Here is a 23,387-nt window from a genome sequence, read left to right on the forward strand (position 1 = left end):
CAGGAGTCAGATCGTGCTGGCGGAGCTGACAATCGCACGTCGAATGCCCCTGCTAATATATGTGTATATATATAAGAAAAAAAAAAAAGAACCCACCTTTTGTGCAAAGATATGAAGAAGTAAGGGAAATAAACTGCTAGTTCTAACTCTTGTAAAAAAAGGGCAAGGGGCAAGTTAATAAAATAATAAATAATAATAAAAGATAAAAGAAACAAAAAAAAAGGTAAGGAAAAGAAAAGGAAAAGAAAAATAGAAAAAGAAAAGAAAAAAAAGGAAAAAAATGAAATTTTCTTGAAAAAAAAGAGAAGAAGAAGAAGAAAGAAAAAAAGGTGAGAGAAAAAAAAGTGAAGTTTTTTTTTTTTTTTTTTTTTTTTAGTCTGACGTGACTCGCTTCATCTCCAAAATTCAAGTACGCTTCGCTTGGAAGGAAAAAAAAAAAAAGAAAAATTGAAAGAAAAAAGAAGAGAAAAAATTTGGAAAAAAAAAACAAGAAGAAGAAGAGTTGTCTAGCAGGGTCAAATCATTGTTGGCAAAGCTGACGACTACCCCTGCAGGCTACACAGTCACCCACATAGGGGCTGTGTTTAGCAGAGAGTCAGATCGCTATTGGCAGAGCTGATGACCACCTCTACTGGCTACACAATCGTCCCATATAGGGGTTGTGTCTAGAAGGAGTCAGATTGTTATTGGCAGAGTTGATGACCACCCCTGCAGGCTACACAGTCGCCCACATAAGGGTTGTGTCTAGTAGAAGTTAGATCGTTATTGGCAGAGTTGGCGACCACCCCTGCAAGCTACACAGTCGCCCACATAAGGGTTGTGTCTAGTAGGAGTTAGATCGTTGTTGGCGGAGCTGACGATCACCCCTGCAGGCTACAAAGTCACCCACATAGGGGTTGTGTCTAGCAGAAGTCAGATTGTTGTTGGTGGATCACTCCTGCAGGCTACACAGTCACCCACATAGAGGCCATGTTTAGCAGGAGTTAGATCGTTGTTGGCAGAGTTGACGACCACCTTTGCAGGCTACACAATCGCCCACATAGGGTTGTGTCTAGCAGAAGTAAGATCGTTGTTGGCAGAGCTGACGACCACCCCTGCAGGCTACACAAGTCGCTCACATAAGGGTTGTGTCTAGCATGAGTTAGATTGTTGTTGGCGAATCACCCCTACAGGCTACACAGTCATCCACGTAGGGGCCGTGTCTAGCAGGAGTCAGATCGTTGTTGGTGGAGCTGACGACCATCTTTACAGGCTACACAGTTGCCCACATAGAGGTTGTTTGTGTTCTGCAGGAGTCAGATCGTGCTGGCGGAGCTGACAATCGCACGTCGAATGCCCCTGCTAATATATGTGCATATATATATATATAAGAAAAAAAAAAGAACCCACCTTTTGTGCAAAGATATGAAGAAGTAAGGGAAATAAACTGCTAGTTCTAACTCTGGTAAAAAAAAAGGGCAAGGGGGCAAGTTAATAAAATAATAATAATAATAATAATAAAAGATAAAAGAAACAAAAAAAAAAAGGTAAGGAAAAGAAAAATAGAAAAAGAAAAGGAAAGAAAAGGAAAAAAACGAAATTTTCTTGAAAAAAAAAGAGAAGAAGAAGAAGAAGAAAAAAAAAAAAGAAAAATGAAGTTTTTTTTTTTTTTTTTTTTTTTTTTCTTCTTCTTCTTCTTCTTTCTTTATAGAATCCGATTCGGAAATTTTAGAGATTTTATTGGTTAAAAAAATCTCTCTTTTTTAACCACCTAAATCTTATCTTTGATGATTTTTTTCGTCCCTCATCTTCTAAAATTTTTGGCTATGTACCGGACCTTTTTATTAATCGCATTTTAGCACCGAATTAAATTAAATTGGGGATGTTATTCCTTTATTTTTTTATTTTTTTAAAATTTGAGATTATTGGGTTTATCCCAAAATTAAATTAAATGGGGACAAAGCTAAAAAAAAAAATTCGAAATTTTGGCCATATTCCAAATTTCTTCCTTTAAACCAAAATTGTAAGTTTTCATCTCCAAATTAAATTAAATTAGAGTGAAACTTTAATTTCTATTTTTAACTCAAAAAATTGTTGAATTTTATCCCTAAAATCAAATTAAATTGGGATAAAGCTCAAAGTTTTCTTATAAATTTGGTCATATTCCAAATTTCTTTATTAAAATCAAAATATTAAAGTTTTCATCTCCAAATTAAATTAAATTAGGGATGAGACTTGAATTTCATTTTAAATTCAAAATTTTTAAGTTTCATCTCTAAATCAAATTAATTTGGGACGAAATCTTAATTTTCCTTTTTGTTAAAAAGAAAAAATTTGAGAATTCCTACATTTTATCTCTTCAAATCAAATCAACTCTAAGATAAAGGTTGAGATTTTTCTTAAATTAAAATTTTGACCATCCTCTATTACAAATTTTAGTTAAACTCGTCAGTTTAATTAAATTGGGAGCATCGAAGTCAAGACCGAATTACTTACAATGTCGGCTTTATTTTTTTCGAGATTCATCCACCACTGCACAAATCTTGAAAATGGGCATTTGTTGGAGGAGAAATTTCGAACCAACCACGGGCCGCCATGTCATTTGCTAAATTAATGACGAAATTCCGAAATCGTCAAATTTGTGACCAATTAAGAGTTGGCATGTGTCTCAAATTAAAATTGAGGATAAATTCTGTGTTTTCGTCGCAGACGTCAATTGAGTAAAATTAATTTCGACCAATTTGACATTATAATTTGGGCTTTGGCCTAGTTATGCCCAATTTTGAGCTTAATGTAGGCCTAAAACGCCAAAATAGGCCTAAGCTCAGTTAATTGGGTCTAAAGACTAGACTCAAGTCCAATTAATTAGGCCCAAAGGCCCGACCCAAGTCCAATTAAATTAGGCCCAAAGGTCAGGTCCATGAGCCAATCAAGGTCAGAGCCAAGCCCATGAAGCCCATCAGGAGCTCTATAAAAAGAGAAGCTCCCTCATTTGCAAGGTTCAACAATTATATACTCTAGAGAGCTTATAGGAATTCTTTACAATTAGATTCCCAACACCTACAAGCAATACCTGAAGACTGAAGTCCTTCGATACAAGCATTCTGAAAGAGTGAAGTCCTTTAAAGATACAAGCAATTCTACATTCAGAGCTGAAAGAGTGAAGTCCTTTAAAAATACAAGCAATTCTACATTCAGAGCAGAAGACTCCAAATTCATCAACAAGCAGAAGACTCCAAGACTCCTGAAGCTACACTCCTAGTACACAGAAGACCTTTAAGGACACAAACACTCATTTCTACTTCAAGAACGTTCGGTGTTTTTCTTCTTCAAGTCAAACACATCCACCCAACCGAGAGAGAATCAGAGGATCAAGTATTAGAGAACGAACCATATCGCATCAAATCAACATCAACATCAAGACTAAATCAAGTTTCTCCGGAAGCCTTGTGCGAACATTAATCTTGCAAGGTCGATCGTCCAAGAAGATCATCAAGCCATGAAGATCAACAAGTCTAAAGGTCGATCATCCAAGAAGATCATCGAGCCTAAAGGTCCAGTTTAAAGCAGTTTAAAGATTATAGTTTATTTTAAAAAAAATTGTACTCACTTTCCATAAAATTAATACAAATACAAAGTTCAAGTTTTTGTATGAACTATCCGTAATTTGATAATTAAATCTACAGAACACTATATTTGTTGCAGTTAATAAAATATAGAAATATGGAATAAAGTAAAACGTGCAAACCATCGAGTTTAATAAAGGAAATCCGTAAATACCTAATATCTGGGAATATTAATAAAATTAAAACTAATGAAATAAAAGATTGGCATTAAATACCCACAACTAAAAATCGGGAAGTCCAACGAAAATTTGATTTTAATACAGGAAAGAATAAATTAATAATAATGTCTTCAATGTACGATAATTAAATTTGTCCAAAATTTTAGTTAAAATACGTTTATGTAATAAGTCAAACCTTTGGACATTTTTGAAATATTTGATGTATCGTGTAAATGTTTCTAGTTAACAAGGGAGGTAGCGGAAAGAATTCTCCTTGTTAGCTAAACGGCAACCGGTACTAAATTCACCAGTCTTGCTCTACCTCATATATATATATATATATATCTTAACAAAATATTTTGTTTGGATAATTATGTTTCAATATTTTAGTTGAAGACTATATTGTTGAAATTTTAACTTAAATTATGAAAATTAACATTTTAATTATATTTTTAAACAAAAATATTATTGTTTTTACATATGTTTTCAAATATAAAAAATTATCAGTCTATCAATGATGATAGACACTAATCTATCATATTGGTTCATTTTCCCATATTTGAAAACATATGTAAAAAAAAATAAACAAATATATTTTTTTTATTTAAATCAAAATGGTATTGAAAATGAACCATTTAAACAATAAATAAAAAAATCAAATATCTAATTTAGTTTAGATTAAATTAAAAAATAAAATCATAATATTCTTTCCAACCATTTGTAATGGTCGTCCCTGTCACCAAAAAAACAAAAAAACAAAAAAAGTCGCACCCTGTCAAAATTTATGTTCAGTCTTTTAATTTGCCTCATTCTTTTCGTCTTTTATGTTTTTATTATTTGCAAAAAGTAGAACCCACCACCTGATGGAATGGCTCCGGAAGGTGGAATTATCACCACGACAAGAAAAACGCTTATAAAGTGAAATATAGGCTCAAAATAAAGACCAAATTCCGAAATACATAAGTCATTCGTACATAATAGCAGAGGAATGCTAAGAAAATGACCAACTAATCTATATGCTTAGGAATATAATTATACTTATTAATAGTCCCACAACCCCCTTTTCTTGCATCAAATATTATGCTAGCAATGGCAACTTCAAATGCCCCCTAACTTTATTCTGTTCTACTCATTGCCTCAAAACCCCTTCCTCCATGGCCATACTCATCAAACCTAATCTCTACTGACTAATAATGCCAAGTTTTTCGATCCAATACTGGAGTTGATTGGCAACACATTCAGATCCCGTGGAGCCATACGACGAAAATTTGTTAACCGAATTTTCTACTCCAAGAAATTCATAAACATCGTCGTCAAAGATTGGACTCAAAGTTCGCAGTTCATCGAGACTTAAGTCCTTCAGCTGGCAGTTCTTTCCAAGGCACATAGCAACAGACTTGCCTACAATATCATGAGATGTTCTGAAAGGTATTCCCTGTTAAAAAGGGGATATGAAATCAGAGAGTTAGAACTTAGAAGCTGTTTGAATGTGTAATGTGAAAAGATTCTATTCTTCTTAACAACAAAAATTCAGTAAATTGTTTTATTCTAAAATCATATTGAACTCATGATGGTCTTTACATTTACAATTTGCTAAAAAAAAAAAAAAATTATTCCATATAACCCATTGAGAATTGTAACCCGATGTTAGCTGACGATATGGCTGTTGGGTCAGCATATGGTTGTAAACAAGATATTCAAATTTCATGAGTTTAACATTGATGTGAGTGGTAAATCGATATTTCTACTATATCGTAAAAATATTTATGAAACATTAAAAATAAGTAATAAAATGGCATTAGTGTAAATAAAAAATATATATAATAAACATGTTAACTTGTTTAAAAAGCGTAAAATATTTATTTATTAATTTAATTTTTTTTTTGAATTTTTTGTTTTTACAATTTTTCCAAAAATATCTATCAACATCGATATTTTCATCGACATTTCTATAAGATTGAGACTTTGACATTTTCGTCTAACATGATATTTTAAATCTTGATAGTAACTTGTGAGTTATTCTCCCGATGTTCATTTAAAACCCACATTTTCCTTAGAACTCAAGGATACAGATGCACAATCTATAGAACAGATCATGTTCAAGTAAGGTCGTCTTTTCACATGAAAGCATATTGCACGTTGCAACAACGGGGCCAGGGTCCTTGAAAGAATCTATTTTTTAACCTAAACAATTTGAAATAAGTACGTGCTTAACGCATGAACTTTGCAGGAGAAAGATCCAGGGACATTCTGTTTTACCATTAATTCTCTAAATTATAGAGACAATGATTGAGAAAATATTTATTGATGAAATACAGGGAGGGTGAGAGATGTGGATTCTTTCACTAAACTAACATCTTGGAGCTGTTTTTTAAGTTGGGGGGAAAAATCTTATCCTTGTTAAAAGTCGCCTCAATTTTTTAGAGTTCCTAACTATCACTATTCCCTGTTCAGAATTATAAAATGAAAAACATATGCTGATCAATGCTTCAGAGTTCTCTGTTAGGCATTGTTTAAAAATTTTATATTTCAAACCTAAACCACGTCTCAAACATGCATGCTCGCCATATGCATTTATGATTATGATATAACTAAATTTACCATAATCCATCAATGTAAACTCTTGATTGGTGATTTAATGTGGTATCAAAGCAAGAGATTGTATGTTTGAACCCCTACAATGTCATTAACTATCATGGGTTGGCCTAGTGGTAAAGAAAATGTCATAAGTTTAATAGAGAACTTGGAGAGAATGGGTTCGATCCAAAGTGACCATCTACTTAGGATTTAATATCTTAAGAGTTTCTTTGGCACCTAAATGTTGTAGGGTCATGTGGATCGTCCAGTAAGATAAGTCGAGGTGCACATAAGTCGACCCAAACACCACGAAGAAGAAAATGAAAAACTTGCATCGTATTTCCTACCCAATCATGAACTTAAACCTTTTGCTTGATTGATGATTTTTTTTTATTGCAACAATTTGTGTAGGAGGTGAAAAAAAAAGAATCTTTTTGATCTTTTGGTCAAGAATGTATGTAATGTATGTAATGTATGTCTTATGCTAATTGAGTTATGCACGGTGATTTAATAATTACTCTATAGTAGTTAAAAATTTTCCTTCCAATGCACTTCTAACAAGGATAAGTAGAAGTAAAGAGCAGAGAAACTAACCTTATGCACGAGATAGTCTGCAAGTGTGGTCGCATCAAGATGACCTGCAGGTAAGGCCTTCTTAATTCTATCCTGATTGAAGCTAATGTTTCGTGCAAACTCAGCTGAAACCTCAAGCATCCCTAAAACTGTTTTAACACTATCAAATACAGGTTCCTTATCTTCCTGTCTCAACACAAAACAGCTTATTGAATCAGATGGAAGGTGAAAGAAGTATTCTGAAAAGGAAATTTGACATGTCAAAAGATTCAAACCTGCAGATCACGGTTGTATGCAAGAGGAAGTCCTTTGCACAATGTTAGAAGGGTTACTAAATCGCCAATGACTCTAGCAGACTTTCCACGAACAAGTTCCATTGGATCTGGATTTTTCTTCTGAGGCATTATGCTACTTCCAGTTGAAACGGCGTCATTAGGTGTGATAAATCCAAACTCCTCAGAGGACCACAATACCCATTCCTCTCCCAGACGAGAAAGATGAATGGCCATAATAGAATTGGCAGAAAGAAATTCCATTGCAAAATCTCGGTCTGAAACAGCATCAATACTAGTCGAAACAACAAATTTACAAGTTATTCAACAGGCTGAGAGGAAAAGAAAATGTAACTTCAGAATCAGTAGAGATGGATTACAGATGATAAAGATATGTTTTGATCTTGCAGATGCAAAAGATAAGCCACCCTAAATACATAAGGTCTTGTTTTATAACTATTTTGTTTTTTGTTTTATGTTTTTTAAAAATTAAGTTTATAAACTCTACTTCTACTTATAGTTTTCTTGCTAGTACTCTTTAAAAATGTTTTTGAAAACCTAGACGAATTTTGAAAACTAAAAAAAGTAGTTTATAAAAACTTGATTTTGTTTTTAATTTTTTGCTTAGAGTTCAAATATTTTCGAGAAATGTGAAAAAAAACTTACCAAAATATTTTCAGTCAACAATCACAATTTTAAAAAACAGAACAAAAACAAAATGGTTATCAAATGGGACCTAAATTATCTAATCTATGTGATTAAAAGCTTGAAGAACAAAGTCTCCAAAAGAAGTTCCATCATGTGTAAGTCAATTCTCCTCCAGCAACTCGATTTGGTAATCCATAATGTTATTGCTACTATTTACATTCAACTCACAAAACATGAAGGGGACCTAATATCTATTCCTGCTTCCCCCCACAAACCACAGGAAGGGATAAATTTCAAAATTGTACCCTGCAGAGGAGAAATAAGATATTCCGGCCATCAGAATCACCATATCTTTAACAACATCGACAAGTAAAGATAATCAACAGACCTGTTTCTCAAAGGAGATGAGAATTCTAAAGCACTTGATGTCATGAATCGATCAATTGGAAGGCCAGTACCAGCCAGTGCACAAGCTCCTAAGGGGCAGAAATTCAGTCTAGCTCGGCAGTCCAGCAAACGACCAGCATCCCTATCAAGCTACAAAACATGTAGACATTTGTCCAGAATCAGTCTTCCGTAAGTTTTAGTAAGAGTAAAATACTAACATAATTTTTAATCGTAACTTGGGATTAGGATTAGTTATTTAGGCTTAGGGAAGAAAAACAACGTTAAGCAAATGGCAATCAATCGTTCTCTTAAGATGCTAATGTAGAATATTGTATAGTTTAATAAGTAGCCATCACGTTTTCAGTCACTAAGGGGAGTTCATCAATGTGATGAAGAAATATCTTAACATATCAAGTTAAAATATGTGGAAAACGTTTTGTAAAGAGGATTGAACGTTCATGTGAAAGGTTTAAAGCTTCAGACGGGCAAATAGTTGTACACACACATGAATGATTTTAAAATAGTTAAAATCATTTTTTGTCTAGTTCAAAATCACTCCCAAACACATCTATAATCATTCAAAATTATTGTAGTGTTAGGTTTTACACTTTTAAACGTGATTTTTATACCATCTAAACTAATTTTAAATGATCAAAAATTTATTTTCGAGTGATTTTAAACATGTCAAAATAATTTCAAAATCACTAACAAACATTCTCAAAGTCCCATGACTCTCATCCCTAGTTTCAGAAAAGATAGAAACCATGCAGCTAACACTTACAGCACTAAAGCAACCATTAATTTTAGGATTGCAGCCACAACTTAAAATGATAAGCTAAAGTAACAGTCAAATACCTGCTCAACGAATGCTAAGAGAAGATGCTGAAGTAGGACGGGCTGTGCTCTCTGCAAATGTGTATAACCAGGAACAATAATTCCTGCATTCTTAATTGCCAAGTCTACCATCGCAACTTGAAAATCTTTAATCCTCTCGACAATCGAGTCGATAGCATCTCGGCACCACAAGCGAAAATCCGTCGCAACCTGGTCGTTGCGGCTCCGAGCAGTATGCAGTTTCTTGGCAGGCTCGCCAATCAAATCAGTAAGTGCAGCTTCAATGTTCATATGAACATCTTCCCTATCAGCTCTCCAGACGAACTCGCCATTTCGAATACGCCTCTCGATCTCATCGAGACCTGCTAGAATATTGTCCCTGTCACTGATACTCATCAAGCCCTGCAACCAAAACCAAGGACCACTATCATGAATACGCATGGCAACTGACAAATTTCCAGGACACAATAGATGAATTTTGAGTAAAATCCACAGCTCAACATCGCGATTCGGTTCCATTAGGGTAGTACAAACGCCACAAATAAACATTAAGCATTCCTTTCCGTAAAAACAAAACAGAATAGAGCTTCACAAAAATCACAAACCAAAACAAAGAAGTGAGGGAACCTGCTTGGCGAGCATGGATGCATGAGCACGACTGCCGCTGATGTCATGCTTGTAAAGGTCCTTATCATATGAAATCGACTCTGTAAAGCGTTCGACGGCGTCTGTGACGCTCTCCTGGAAGCGGCCGCCCCATAGCTTAATTTCCTTCGCCCCAGGCTTCTTGGTGGCGCAGGAGCCGGCGGCGGACGTTGCTCCGGTAGGCTGAGAGGCGGACGGAACATCGAGTTTTGTCATGGCTGTGTGAAGTGAGCACAGAAGCAACTGAGAACATCAGGTTTTTATAAGAAGGTGGCGGCTCTGTTGTGCAGACCTAGGGCCGCTGACGGTCTGCCGGCCGGTGTTCGGATTCCTTATGTACGGAGCTGATACCGTTTTGTTCTGAATCCTTTTCTTAATTCCCTTTTAGCACGAGATTAGCTAACACATTTCTAATTCCGAGATCTTATTTTCTATAATAACATAGATAATTAAATCTCTTTTACATATATTTACATTCGTTTAGTTTTGTGATTGAAGTGATATACTCGTTTAAGTTATACAGCTGTAATATTCGAAAAGATAACAGTTCTAGTTTTGTACACCATAAAAATAAAATAAAATTTGTCCTAATAAAATCTCAATAGAAATGTGATTAATTAATAATAAAGTAAAAATTAGAAAGTGTGTTCTTATCGATTACGTTTGCAGTTATTTATCTGTTCTGTTCTTTGTAATCGTAATAAATTGTAGAACTGTCTCCAAATTTGTAACCAAAACATACAGTCTAATCAATGGATGAAAAACAATCAATTTGATTGCGATTAAAAATTATGTGGAACCCACTCATTTATCGTCACCGATATAGATATTATTACTGTAACACTATTGTGAATGAGAAATGGTGGCTTAATTGTTTTTTCTAACTATTTTTTATATTTTGTTTTTATCTTTATCTTTCTTCATTTGATTTGTGATTATCAATATGGTTTTTCTAGAGTTGTTTCAAATATAAGAAAATGAGTCAACTTATTTACAACTATAGTAAAATGTCATTGTCTATTAATATCAGTAGTAGAGGGTGATAGACAGTGATGTTTCTTTATATTTAAAAATATTCTCAACAGTTTTGTTATTTAAAACCATTACCACTTTTTTTAAGTTAAGATAAATATATAATTGTATACTTTTGTACATTAGATGAAAGATATTTTAAAATAGTTTAATTTTATTCTTATTAAGAAATATAAAAATAAAAAAGTCATCCAAACCTATTTTTATTTCAAAAAACTATCAAATAAAAATAATTATCATGATTCTAATTTTTTTTTTTTTAATTTTAAAAAGTTGAATACCAAAATATGGTATAAAAAAATTTGTGGTTTTTGTTTCATTAAAAACTGAAGCTAAATAATAATAATAATAATAATAATAATAACAAAAATAAAAACTAAGTTCTCAGTTTTTATTTTTTAAAATTAAATTCATGTATATTATTTTAACTTCTAAATTTCTTCATTTGTTACCTACTTTTACCAAAATGATTTAAAAAGAGGAGACTTTTCCATTCTTGGAAAACATATTTAAATTTTATAAGCTAAATTTAAAAAATCAATTAATTTTTAGGAAGAATTGTTATTTATAAGCACAAAAGTGGGTTCAGCACAACTAACAAAAAGTATGTATTAACAATTAAAGATATGTGGTTCGATTTTTTGTACCTTCTACTTAAAAGCACAAAATTTATAAGCTTGATTTTAAAAGTAAAAAATAACTAATAAGAAACGTGTTATTAATTTCAATATTTACAAATTCATTAGATATAAAGTTGAAATTTTAAAGGCTTATTTGATATTTTAAGAAATCTGGGAATAAAAAATAATTAATAAGATCTACATTGTTAGATTAACCATTCAAATGACGTATCATTGAAAACGGATTACTTTTGAAGAATAACAGAATGGATTATTTTTCTTCAGAATAAATTAAAAAAAAAAAAAAGGGGATTACTTATTGTTGAATTTTTTCTATTCGAAGATAACGTGCAGTTTTTACTAAAAACAGCAATAAACAGTGAGTACTTAATTCTCATTTCAGGTGCTGATGCCCACATTTCAGGTTTTATTTTGCATTGTGTTCTTATTCCAAATTATTCTCATGAAGATTTTTGGAAAATTTTCATTTTATTCCTTTAAGGGTCAAAATTGTGAGAAACAGCATATATTATCACAATACCGTTATTTGCAACATTGCTTTTAAATAATAATTTCAATTTTTTTCCCTAAAATTCTATTAGAACTATTCCGTTTTTTGTTTTTTTTTTTTCAAAAAAAAAGTTAAACTTATTTCCTCTTCATTTCTTATAATGATTTACATATTTCTTAACTACAATGGTTGAATTATTGATCAAATTTCAAAAACAAAAACAAGTGTTTAAAAACTACTTTTTTTTTTAGTTTTCAAATTTTGGCTTGATTTTTTAAATATTTGATAAAAAATGAAAAAATTTGGAGGTGACAGTAAAGTAGTATTTATAAACTTAATTTTTAAACATAAAAAACTCAAAACAAAATTATTATCAAACATGGGGAAAAAATCGATATTGGTATATGACTTTCTCTTTAACTCAACAAAGAAGTGATTTCACCTTTTAAAAAAAGTGAATATTCCCTTGACCAGTTGCTACGCTATGGTATGTGACTCACTCCATTATTTTCTTTAATTTTAGAATAAATTATAAATTTAATCTCCAAATTTGTAGGTTCATGTTATTTGGTCTTTAAATTTTTATAAAATACATATCTCGAAAGGCCAAAAATCTATTAAAAATTAAATTAAAAATTTTTAAGATTTATTAGATACACAATCGAAAGTTCAACAATATATTAAATTATTAAAAATTTAGAAACTCGATCAACACGAAAAGTTTAAGAATTTATTAGATAAATTTAAAAATTCAATCATCTGTTAAACATTAAACTTAAATTTAGAAAATCAATTTTACGCAAACCAAAAATTTTAGGAAGGATACTTGTAATTTATTATAAAATTTATTCTTCAATTTTTTTTTTCTTTGAAGTGCAAGTCTAATGTACCATTATTTCTCTTTGTATGCCCTTTATTTTAAAGGTTATTTTTCCAAAAAGTTGCCTTCCGAGAAAAATTGTCCAATTCTGTATTTATATAATGAAATTTTCTATTGTCTCTTGTGGTCTCCCCCTTTGGGCGAAAGCGCTTATTCAGAAAAACAAAACTTTTCCCACCGAAGAGACAAAAGAGCAAATATCGGTGGGCATACTTTTCCATAAAGATATAAAATTTTATTGGAAATTTTATTTTTTCAATCTCCAAATTTGGAACAATATGTAAATTTGGTTTTTTAATTTGTAATATACAATAAAGTAATGATATTAAAATAAAATTAGAAAATGTTTTTTTTAAAGTATTCGAGTTTTTAATAATATCGAAGGACCACTCTAAAAAGAAAAGGAAAAAAAAAGAAAAAGAAAGAAACAATGTCTAAATACCAGACACTTATTCTTCAAAATTCAATTTTCTCCATTTTGTTAATTTATTTTTTTTAGAATTCGGTCTCTCAATTAAAAAAATACATTTCAACCTTTAAATTTCATATGAATACATATTTTGAATATTTAAGGTCTCACGAAAGTATATTTAAATAATTCGAAATTTATTTTAAATAATTTTAATAAAAGGAAAATTATTTTAAATGACGAATGATTGAAAATATTTACCAATAGTAACAAATATCATAGTCTATCTGTGATAGACCATGATAGACTACGATAGACTATATGCAGATAGACAGTAAAGTTTTTCTATATTTATAAATATTTTGGTTCATTTTCCTATATTTAAAAACAACCATTTATAATATTTAATTACATGACAAAGATATTTTGAGAAAACAGTTAATTGTTTATTTTAAGGTTGGTAATGTTATTATTGTTGTTGCAATTGAGGACAAGAAGATTCGAACCACAAACTCATGATTACTAATACACTTGTATGACAGTTGAGCTATGTTTTTTTTTAGTCATTTTCATGAACTTTTTAAGATTGTTGTCAATTTTATTTTCAATTAATCACTAGCTTTCATATTACTGATATTTCCAACTTAATCTTCTTCTTTTTCTTTTTCTTTTCTTTTTTTTTTGTTAGAAACCTTTTAAAAGTATGTAATAAATGTTTCAATATATATATATTTTTTTTGTATTAAATAAGTAAATTTATGCTTAATAAGATTTTAATCTTTTGATTTTGTTTTTAATACTTCATGAAATTTAATTAAAAAAACCACCTTACAAATTGAGTTTGTTATTGTCTTGTATGATCTCTAAATTTTAGAAATGTCAAATAGATTTTTAAACTTTCAATCTTCTGTCTAATAAATACCATTTTTTTATTTGACCTATTCATATATTTTTTAAAATTCACAAATTTATTAGACATAAAATTGAAATATTAGAGTTTCATATACCCAAATTTATATTTATTAAATCAATTAGTTATTCATATGTTTGATATTTTATGACATAATTGGACACAAAATCAAAAGTGTGAACATATTAAACCTTTTTAAAGTTTAGGAATCTATTTAACACAAAATAAAAAAAAACAACATTTTAGACACATTGAAAAGTACAAAGATCAAATAATCACAAAATTTAAAGGAGAATTTTTTTTAGAAAAATAAATTTTCGGTCCCTAGGTTTTGAATTTAATTTTTGTTTGGTTTGTAGGTTCTAAAATGTTACACATTTAGATATTAAATTTTGAGATTAGTTTCAATTTGGTCCATAAGTTTCAAGATTTATACTTTTAACATCAATTTTTAACTAAATATTTTTTTTTTTTTGCCTCTTGTGTTAATATCTATTAATTAATTTAAAATAATTATAATCAATTAAGCTTAATTATTTTTATCACTATTAAGTAAAAGTGAATATTAATTAAAAAAGGTGAGACTAAAGTGTAAATATTGAAACCAAACTCAAATCTTAAAGATAAAATTGCAACATTTTGAAATTTAAAGATTAAATTGAAATCAAACTCGAAACTTAAATATTAAATGCGTAATATTTTTTAAATATATGGATTAAGTGGGAATTGAACCCTAAATCTAGGGATTAGGTTTTTTTTCTCTCTCTCTATCTCTCTCTTTTTAAATGAAATTGAAGTTATAATTTAACCCTAAAAAATGTCAAATGTCTTAATTGCTATTTGACATGGGGAAGTTTAAAACTAAAATTACAATGTAATACATTTCGCTAAAAGCGTAAATCATTAGATAACGACATATATATACTAGACAGACAGATAATATTTAGAATGGGAGAATCAAACTTCTTACCTTGCATTTGATAGTAAAAGCTTTATATCAATTGAGCTATGTTCTTGTATACCTCTTTATAGCCCGTTGAACCTAGATCTCGGGATCGTCAATCAATTAGGTCGGGTTGCCTCTCTAGTTAACTTTTTAAAATTAAAGGCTGTAATCCCAATCTCTTTGATGACTTTTCAACCAACTCTCTAGTTAGGTCTTTTACAAGTAGATCCACAATATTATTTTCTGATTTTATAAAATCAATTGTGATAATTCTACTAGACATTAGTTGTCTGATTGTATTAAGTTTTCTTCATATATGTTGAGACTTATTATTATTCATTAAAGAGATATAAAAAATTTTGTATACAACTCAAACATATTCCAACCTCTTTATACATTATTGTCCAATATTCTAAAACTTGGATTATCATATTGGAATAGCCATTATTGTTATGACATCTTTTGTCTTATATATACTATTTATCTCTAATGATTCTCATGAGCTTTCACAAAATCCACCACTATAGTCATTATATAGTGTGTTATCTAGTCTATTCACAATGTACTTTTGCATAAATTGCATATGTATCTATGGCTCAAGTGCAAGTAACTTTTCTTTGTTGGTTTTTCCTTCAACATAACAATAACATTTTTTCCTTCCAAACAACTTGTCATATTCCAAGTTGCAAGGGAGAATGGAATTTCTCTTATTATCATTTGAAATCATTACACTTAAATTTCTCACAAAATTTCTCCATGATTTCTACCAAAATGTGATACAACAATTTCATATCGTTTATGATATTTACGTGAGACTGATCACCAAATATTTGTAAAACACATTAAATAACTTTTAAAAAAAGTTATTTCAAAATAAAATTGATAAGACAACAAATAAACTTGAGATGTTACTCATTATGTTTAAAACGTGAAACAACATGAGAACAATATGCTTAATACTTATGAAAGTTTTTTTTTTTTTTTTTTACAGTAAATTTTTCTTTGGTATATATATAATTTTGGCATGCATTAACCCTTTGGCATATGTGCAGTGGGTTGTTTTTATTTTATACACTAATTTTCATTTTGTAGTTATATGTATGACAATAGAGTTTTAAGTCATGTGTACTGCAATATAAATTGGCTTATTATGGTCTATACTGTTACTATTATGTATAATGGATATCAAGTATAATGGTCTCATGTTGTTTTACATTTCAAGCCTAATGAATAAGGTCTCAAGTTTCTTAAGTTATTTATTTTGTTTCACAATTTTTTGGTGATCGAATTTATTAAGTTATTCAGTTTGTTTCACAATTTTTTAATGATCGGTCTAGATAACATACTATATAACATTTGTAGTGGTGGTTTTGGCAAAAATCCATGAGAATCATTATAGAAAAACAATATATATGAACCCGAAGTTGTCATAACAATAACATTTCTGGTTGAAAAATTTATATTCTATAAAATTATTGATTTCAAAACCATGATAAGACTTATCTGGTGAATATGTCTCACCGTTTGAAGGTCAATTATATTTTGTATATAATTTTATATACAAAGACATAGAAAATTCCTTGGGACTTATGGAAAAGTAAAAAATCTTTTGAAAGTTTTATGCTATTGTGGGGGTATTTGAGAAAAAGTGTCTATTCCTAATTGATAATCTGAGTTTTAGAATATTTGATAACAATTTAAAAAGAGATTGGAATATGTTTGAGTTGTATACAAAAATTTTATATATCTCTTTAGTGGATAATAATACGTCTCGACATATATGATGAAGACTTAATACAATTAGACAACTACTTTTTAGTAGAATTATCACAATTGACTTTGTAAGGTCAGAAAATAATATTGCGGATTCGCTTGTAAAAAACCTAACTAGAGAGTTGGTTGAAAATTCATCAACGAGAATGGGATTAAAGCCTTTAATTTTAAAAAGTTAACCAGAAGCAACCTAACCTAGTTGACTGGAGATCCCAAGATCCAGGTTCAATGAGCAAATCGACCTCTGAATAACTTTATGTGCACTGCATTGGATTTTTTTTCTTACCCATTCTAAGGATGATGAGACAATGCAAGTGTGGTCTTAGGTAAACATTGTGCTTTTAATGATTTCTATAAGTTGTTGAATAATTATTTATGAAAAGAGCATATATGACGTTCTTTATAGAAATCACCTATGTGAGTGTGAATGAGTTGCTTCTATGAGAATTTTAAGGCGAATTTTCTAAAACACTTATGAGACCAGGCGGTGTTCAAGGCCAAAATGAACACAGTTATGAGAATAAACTTTGTTATAAAGAGAAACTATATGACTTTAAATTGTCTTAGTTTACTTTAGAACGACTGACGGTAGGCATCAAGTCCACTGATTAGCTATGTAAACTTGATTGATGTTCACTAGGAAAATTTCAAAGTGTTTACTACTTATCTTGATGCAGATTATTTGAGAAATACCGAAAATTTACTTTTTTCTTTTATATTAATTTTTAAACTGACCATTTATCGGGAGGAGAGGGAGGGGGAATTGTTGTAATAAATGGTAGTGACTAAGTATAGAGTTGTATCGTTTCATAAATGAACATATCTTTTCATAATTAACCACTTAAAGAAGAGACATGATTATGGGAATGGTAACGGATAGTCTATAAATATGCCTCTTCTTCAAATTGAAAAAAAAAAAAAAAAACCATTATTTTTCTCCCATAAAAATATTTTCTCTTTTTGTAAATTGGTTCAAGTTCGATTTATTTCCGCAAAGTATAGTTAGTTAAATCTTGTGGACGAAGTATTGCTTTTATAAAAAGTTAATATGTTCTATTTTGGGAGACAATTACTCAAGAAACTCAAAAAGGGGAATGAATAAAATTGTTTTTATTAGAGTGAAAAAGGGGAAAGATAAAAATAATCTTTCTCTTTCATTACACCTCAATGTTCAGAAAAATACATTATATATACAACTAATGAGAGAAAATAAAGTAACTGCCAATAGAAAAATAACAGAAATAACAAAAAAAAAATGTTATAACTAATATCCCCCATCAAGTTGAACTAAACAAATTTGACAAACCTAACTTGGATCTTATAGCAGAAAAAATGGAGAAAGGAAGAGCCTTAGTAAAACCATCAGCAAGTTGATGAAGAGACTGAACATGTAGCAGCTTAACAGAACCATCAGCAACCTTATCTCGAAAAAATGACAATCAAGCTCGATATGTTTGGTTCTTTCATGAAAAATAGGATTTTTGGCAAGGTGAATAACGACTTGGTTATCACAATATACTAAAGATGGTTGATGAACAGGAACAAGAAAATCATGAAGTAGAGATTGAAGCCAAATAAGTTCACATGTTGTTGAAGTAAAAGCTCGATATTCAGCCTCAGCTGAAGATCTTGAAACCACATTCTGCTTCTTAGATTTCCAAGAAACAAGAGAGTTTTCCAAATAAATGCAAAAGTGTGTTGTAGATTTTCTTATATCAGGGCAAGAAGCCCAATTAGAATCTGCAAAGGCACGAAGCTGAAAGGAATCTGCAGGTGAAATGAAAACACCTTATCCGAGAGCTGCCTTTAAGTACCTCAATAGATGATATGCTGCTGATAGATGAACTTTACAAGGTTTGGCCACAAACTGACTAAGCTTATTGACCGCAAATACAATATCCGGTCAAGAAATGGTTAAGTAGAGAAGCTTGCCAATTAACCTTCTATAGGAAGAGGGATCATTGAGTATATCTTGATCAGATTGTCGAAGTTTAACATGTGGATCTATGGGAACAGTGACAGGTTTGGCACCAAGGAGACCAACATCTTCTAGAATTTGAAGAGTATAATGCCTTTGTGAAATAGAAATGCCTTAAGATGAACGAGCAAGCTTAAGGCCCAAAAAATACTTCAACGGACCAAGATCTTTGAGCTTGAATGTAACATTCAACAACGTTTAAGTTCATCAATAAGCTTCACATTTACACCAGCTATGATAATGTCATCAACATATACTAACAAGGCGATAAAGTTGGAACCAGAACCTCGAACAAACAAAGAGTAATTTGCCTTAGACTGCTGAAATCCAAGAGAAACCAAAACATCAGAAAATTTTGCAAACCATTGTCGCGAATCCTGATTAAGACCATAAATGGACTTCTTTAAATGGCAAACAAGCTGGCCACTTTGAGGAACCTTAGGCATATAGCCAAGTGGGATCCATATATACTTCTTCAAACAAATCTCCATAAAGTTGACATTAAGTTGAACCATAGACCATTTATGGGTGACAACAAAAACAAGAAGAACTTGAACAGTTACTAACTTTGCCACAGTTGAAAACCTCTCTAGGAAATCCAATCCTTCCTGTTGAGTATAACCTTTAGCAACAAGCCGAGCTTTGTATCTCTCAATAGATCCATCCACACGGTGTTTAACTTTATAAACCCACTTGCAACCAATGCTATGTTTAGAAGGAGGTAAATGGACAACCTCTCAAGTATCATTGTCTTCCATGGCTTCAAGTTTCATTGCTGTTTTCCAATGATCATAAGGTATGGCTTGATGATAGAATCGTGGTTCATAATGAGAGGAAAGTGCAATGGAAAAAGTGTGAAAGGCAGGGGAGAGAAGATCATAAGAAAGGGATGAATGTATGGGATGATGAGTGGAAAAGCTTAGGAGAGGTATCTGAGTAGTTAGACTACAGTGATAGCCTTTGAGATAGGAAGGAGGTTTTAGTATTCTTGATGTTCTCCAAGGTAGAATGAGAGGTTGTGTATTTGAGGATGATGATGAAGATGGTTGTTGAGATGAAAAAGAAGGGTCGGAAGAAGAAGGTGAAGTAGTAAGGGCTGGGGAGAAGTCAGTTTAGTTAAGTGTGGGGAGGGAAGGAGATGTATCACGTGGAGAAACGGATGGAATAGTTAGAAGGGTAGAAGATTGGGGTTCTGAATAAGGGATTAATGGGGAAAGACTGTCATAAGAAGTAGGGTTAGCAAGATTGGGATATAAAGGTGGTTTAATAGGCGGATAGGCTGAGGCATCTACATCAAAAGCTATAGGAAGAGCAATGTGATGGAAAGGGTCTGTTTGCTTATTTTCCAAGGTAACTTTATGAAAAGGAAATAGGTGTTCATGAAAAACAACATCTTGGGAAACAAAAAACTTGTTATTTGTGATATCAAAAAGTTTGTAGGCTTTCATACCTGGTGGATAACCAAGAAAAACAGCAGGTACAACCCTTGGTGCAAACTTGGAACGACCGTTTGATAATGTAGAGCCAAAGCATAGATATCCAAAAGTCCTTAGAATAGAATAGTCAGCCAAAGTACCCTGCAATAGTTCATAAGGTGTTTTCTAACCAAGAATAGGTGAAGGTGTCCTATTAATAAGATATGCTGCAGTTAAGACACATTCATTCCAAAATTTGAGATGAACTCTTGATTGAAAAAGTAAGGCTCTGAAAAAATTTAACAAATGTTGATGCTTGCATTCAACAACTGAATTTTGTTCTGGTCTACCCACACATGAATATCCCTTTTTGTAAGAAAAATCAATAAAAGATAGCTTAGGGGTGTTATCAGAATGAAAAACTTTGATTCTCTTATTGTACTGAGTCTCAACATATGCAAAAAATTTAGGTACAATCTTCAAAACATCAGACTTAGATTTCAACATGAAGACCCAAGTGAATCTACTATGATCATCTACTAGAGTAAGGAAAAATTTATGTCCAGCATGGGTAGATGTAAAAAATGGACCCCAAATATCAGCATAAAGTAGTTCAAAGACAGCAGATGACCTATTATTATGTGATTCAAAAGACAAATTCTTTTGTTTTGCTAAAGGACATATGTCACATGGATGTGTGCTATTCAGTGTAACAGAATCAAGATGTAAAATATGTTTCAAAGCAGATAAACGAGAGAAAGATGGATGTCCAAGCCTGCATGCCATATGGAAGAAAAACCGGAGGAAGCAGCATTAACAGATATAGCTTGAGAGGGAACTTCAATGATGTGAGGTTGTTCAACAATGTATAAACCATCACACATCCTACCTTTGCCAATCATCTTCAAAGTAGACTTTGCCTAAATATCACAAGAATCAGTGGAGAAGTGGACATGCACATTACCATCAAATGTTAAGGCACTGATGGAAAGCAAGTTGTACTGAAATTCGAGAAGATATAGAACATGATGAAGAACAATAGAACCAAAAAGAGTGATGGAGCCAAGAAAAGAAACTGGAATTCTTGTGTTATCGGGCAGAACAACGGTGGTATATATATATAGCATTACATTAGTGTTGCTTGCTGTACATTCCTAGAAATTTGTTCTTTCTTTCAGCTAAAGATTGTTATCATCTGGTATGAGAGTCCAGGTTATGCCATCTTCGGTGGATGGCCCCCTATCTCTTAAAGCTTCTATCCCGGAATTTCTTGACAAAGTTCATGCGACGACGATCTATATGGAAGGGCAGCTTAGTTGGTTGTAGCTCGTGAAACAAGTGCTTTTGGAAACATATATGTGTGGAAGCCCTGGAATCAATGATCCATTCATGATTAGAAACAATTTGAGAACAAATACCTACTACATGTGTTACTGAATCAGCATCGGATTTTGCCAAATTAAGCTTGGACTGAAGCATAGTGAGAAGTTGTTGAAGAGTGTCATTATTGATCATAGTTCCAGATGAAACTGTAGAAGATGAAGGAGCAGAGTCATTGGGATTGACGGAAGAACTGGAGGAAGAATTTGGTTTATGAACTTGATTGGACCGTCCTTTATGCTTATAACCCGGTGGATATTCGTGGAGATTATAGCATTTATCAGCAGTGTGACCGGTAATGTTTCAATAGGTACAAATAGGGCGATTCCTGTTCTGTTTTGAAGAAAGCTGATGATTGCTTTGTTGTGAGGGATTATTAGTTTTGTGCACAGCCAGTGTAACGGCAGGAGAAGGGGGATTGGCAATAGAATGATGTTGCTCTTGTTGAACAACAAAGGAAAAGGCCTTGTTAATGGGCGAAGAGGGGGTCCATGAGAAGGATTTGAGAACGAGTATGGTTGAAGTCATCATTAAGTCCCATCAGAAAACAAAGGAGGTATTCAAACTGAATAAATTCTTTTATGGATTTGACGTCGCCACAAGTACAATTTCCACAGGTACAACCAGGACGATAAGATATGTATTCATCCCAGAAACTCTTCATTTTTGTAAAATACATGGTGACAAAATCTTGTTCTTGCTTGAAATTGGATAATCCTCGTTTCAGATGAAAAATACGAGGTCCATTGCATTTCTAGAAATGATCTTGAAGATCAAGCCATATTGCTCGAGTCGATTTGGTACCTCTTTACGTATCCATGCTTCCAAAGTATTCAAGTAATCAAGGATTTCATCCAAAAAATTTCATATATCCGACGAACTAAAGAAAATTCAACATCTAGGCCAGTATATCGCAAGATGGAGTCAGATAATCCATTTTCCCCCACATATTTTAACTCATCACTTACTTCGTCGCCTAGTAATTTAGTGACTCATAACTTAGGAGATGATGTAGACCAATGTCAATATTTCAATGATTGGTCTAGGTGGGAGAAGGATGATGAAGAAGAACCCAAGATTAATACCTACCATACACCTCATGTAGAAGAACGAACAATCGAAGACTATGGAGGCTTATCACATGCAACGAGTCGTGACTTGTCACATCCATCTAGTAGCACAATCGTCATGCCAAGTCAGTCTTATTCTTCTGAAGATGTGCAAGTTGATGGCATATTTATATCTAATAAGGATTTAAAGATGTGGTTATCTATGTTAGCAATTAGAGGTAACTTTCAGTTTAGGGTGATGAAGTCAAACACAACATTATCCAAAGTTATATGCTTAGTTGAAGAATGCAAATGGAGACTTCGAGTCGTTAAATTGAAAGATTGTGAAATATTTAAAATCTCTAAATATGATAATGTCCACACATATAGAAATGAAATATTGACTAACGATCAATAGACAATCTTCTAGTTGGGTTCTCGGACATTTAATTTTGTCGAAGTTTGAAGACGTTAGTCGTTCATATAGACTGAAGGACATTGTGAAGGATATAAAACAAGAGTATGGTGTGAGTTTAAGTTACGACAAGGCATGGAGTGTTAGGGTTGATGCCCTAAATCTCGTAGGGTTCTATAGTTTGTAAACCTTATATGAACAAACTTCTATGTGATTAATAATATATGATATTTTTATTCACTTTATCTATAAATATACGATATTTTAGTTGCATTAACCATAAACCAATAAACTAACATCCAAGGTTACCGTTGTAACTTAAACATGCATGTGGAGAAATACAGGTGGATGAAGTTTAAGTGATAACCTA

General features: G+C 31.8%; 1 protein-coding gene across 1 annotated transcript; it reads right to left on the bottom strand.

Moving 5' to 3' along the window:
* Window positions 1-4,674: 4,674 nt before the first annotated feature.
* Window positions 4,675-10,115, bottom strand: LOC120076354 (argininosuccinate lyase, chloroplastic-like). Its single transcript, XM_039030163.1, has 6 exons — window positions 9,682-10,115; window positions 9,076-9,456; window positions 8,222-8,370; window positions 7,189-7,480; window positions 6,935-7,099; window positions 4,675-5,198 (listed from the first exon to the last, which is right to left on the bottom strand). The coding sequence occupies exons 1-6, from the start codon at window positions 9,913-9,915 to the stop codon at window positions 4,944-4,946; spliced, it is 1,476 nt and encodes a 491-aa protein (XP_038886091.1). The 5' UTR covers window positions 9,916-10,115; the 3' UTR covers window positions 4,675-4,943.
* Window positions 10,116-23,387: the final 13,272 nt, after the last annotated feature.

The sequence above is a fragment of the Benincasa hispida genome, chromosome 4, assembly GCF_009727055.1.
Source record: "Benincasa hispida cultivar B227 chromosome 4, ASM972705v1, whole genome shotgun sequence".
Taxonomy (NCBI): Eukaryota; Viridiplantae; Streptophyta; class Magnoliopsida; order Cucurbitales; family Cucurbitaceae; genus Benincasa; species Benincasa hispida.

Excerpts from the sequence above, each read along its gene's own strand:
- LOC120076354 (XM_039030163.1), bottom strand. The coding sequence starts at position 9,915 with ATGACAAAACTCGATGTTCCGTCCGCCTCTCAGCCTACCGGAGCAACG. Across the intron at positions 7,481-8,221 it reads TCATCTCCTTTGAGAAACAG|TATTGATGCTGTTTCAGACC; the intron begins GTCTGTTGATTA and ends TGTTTCGACTAG. Across the intron at positions 5,199-6,934 it reads CAGACTATCTCGTGCATAAG|GGAATACCTTTCAGAACATC; the intron begins GTTAGTTTCTCT and ends CCTTTTTAACAG.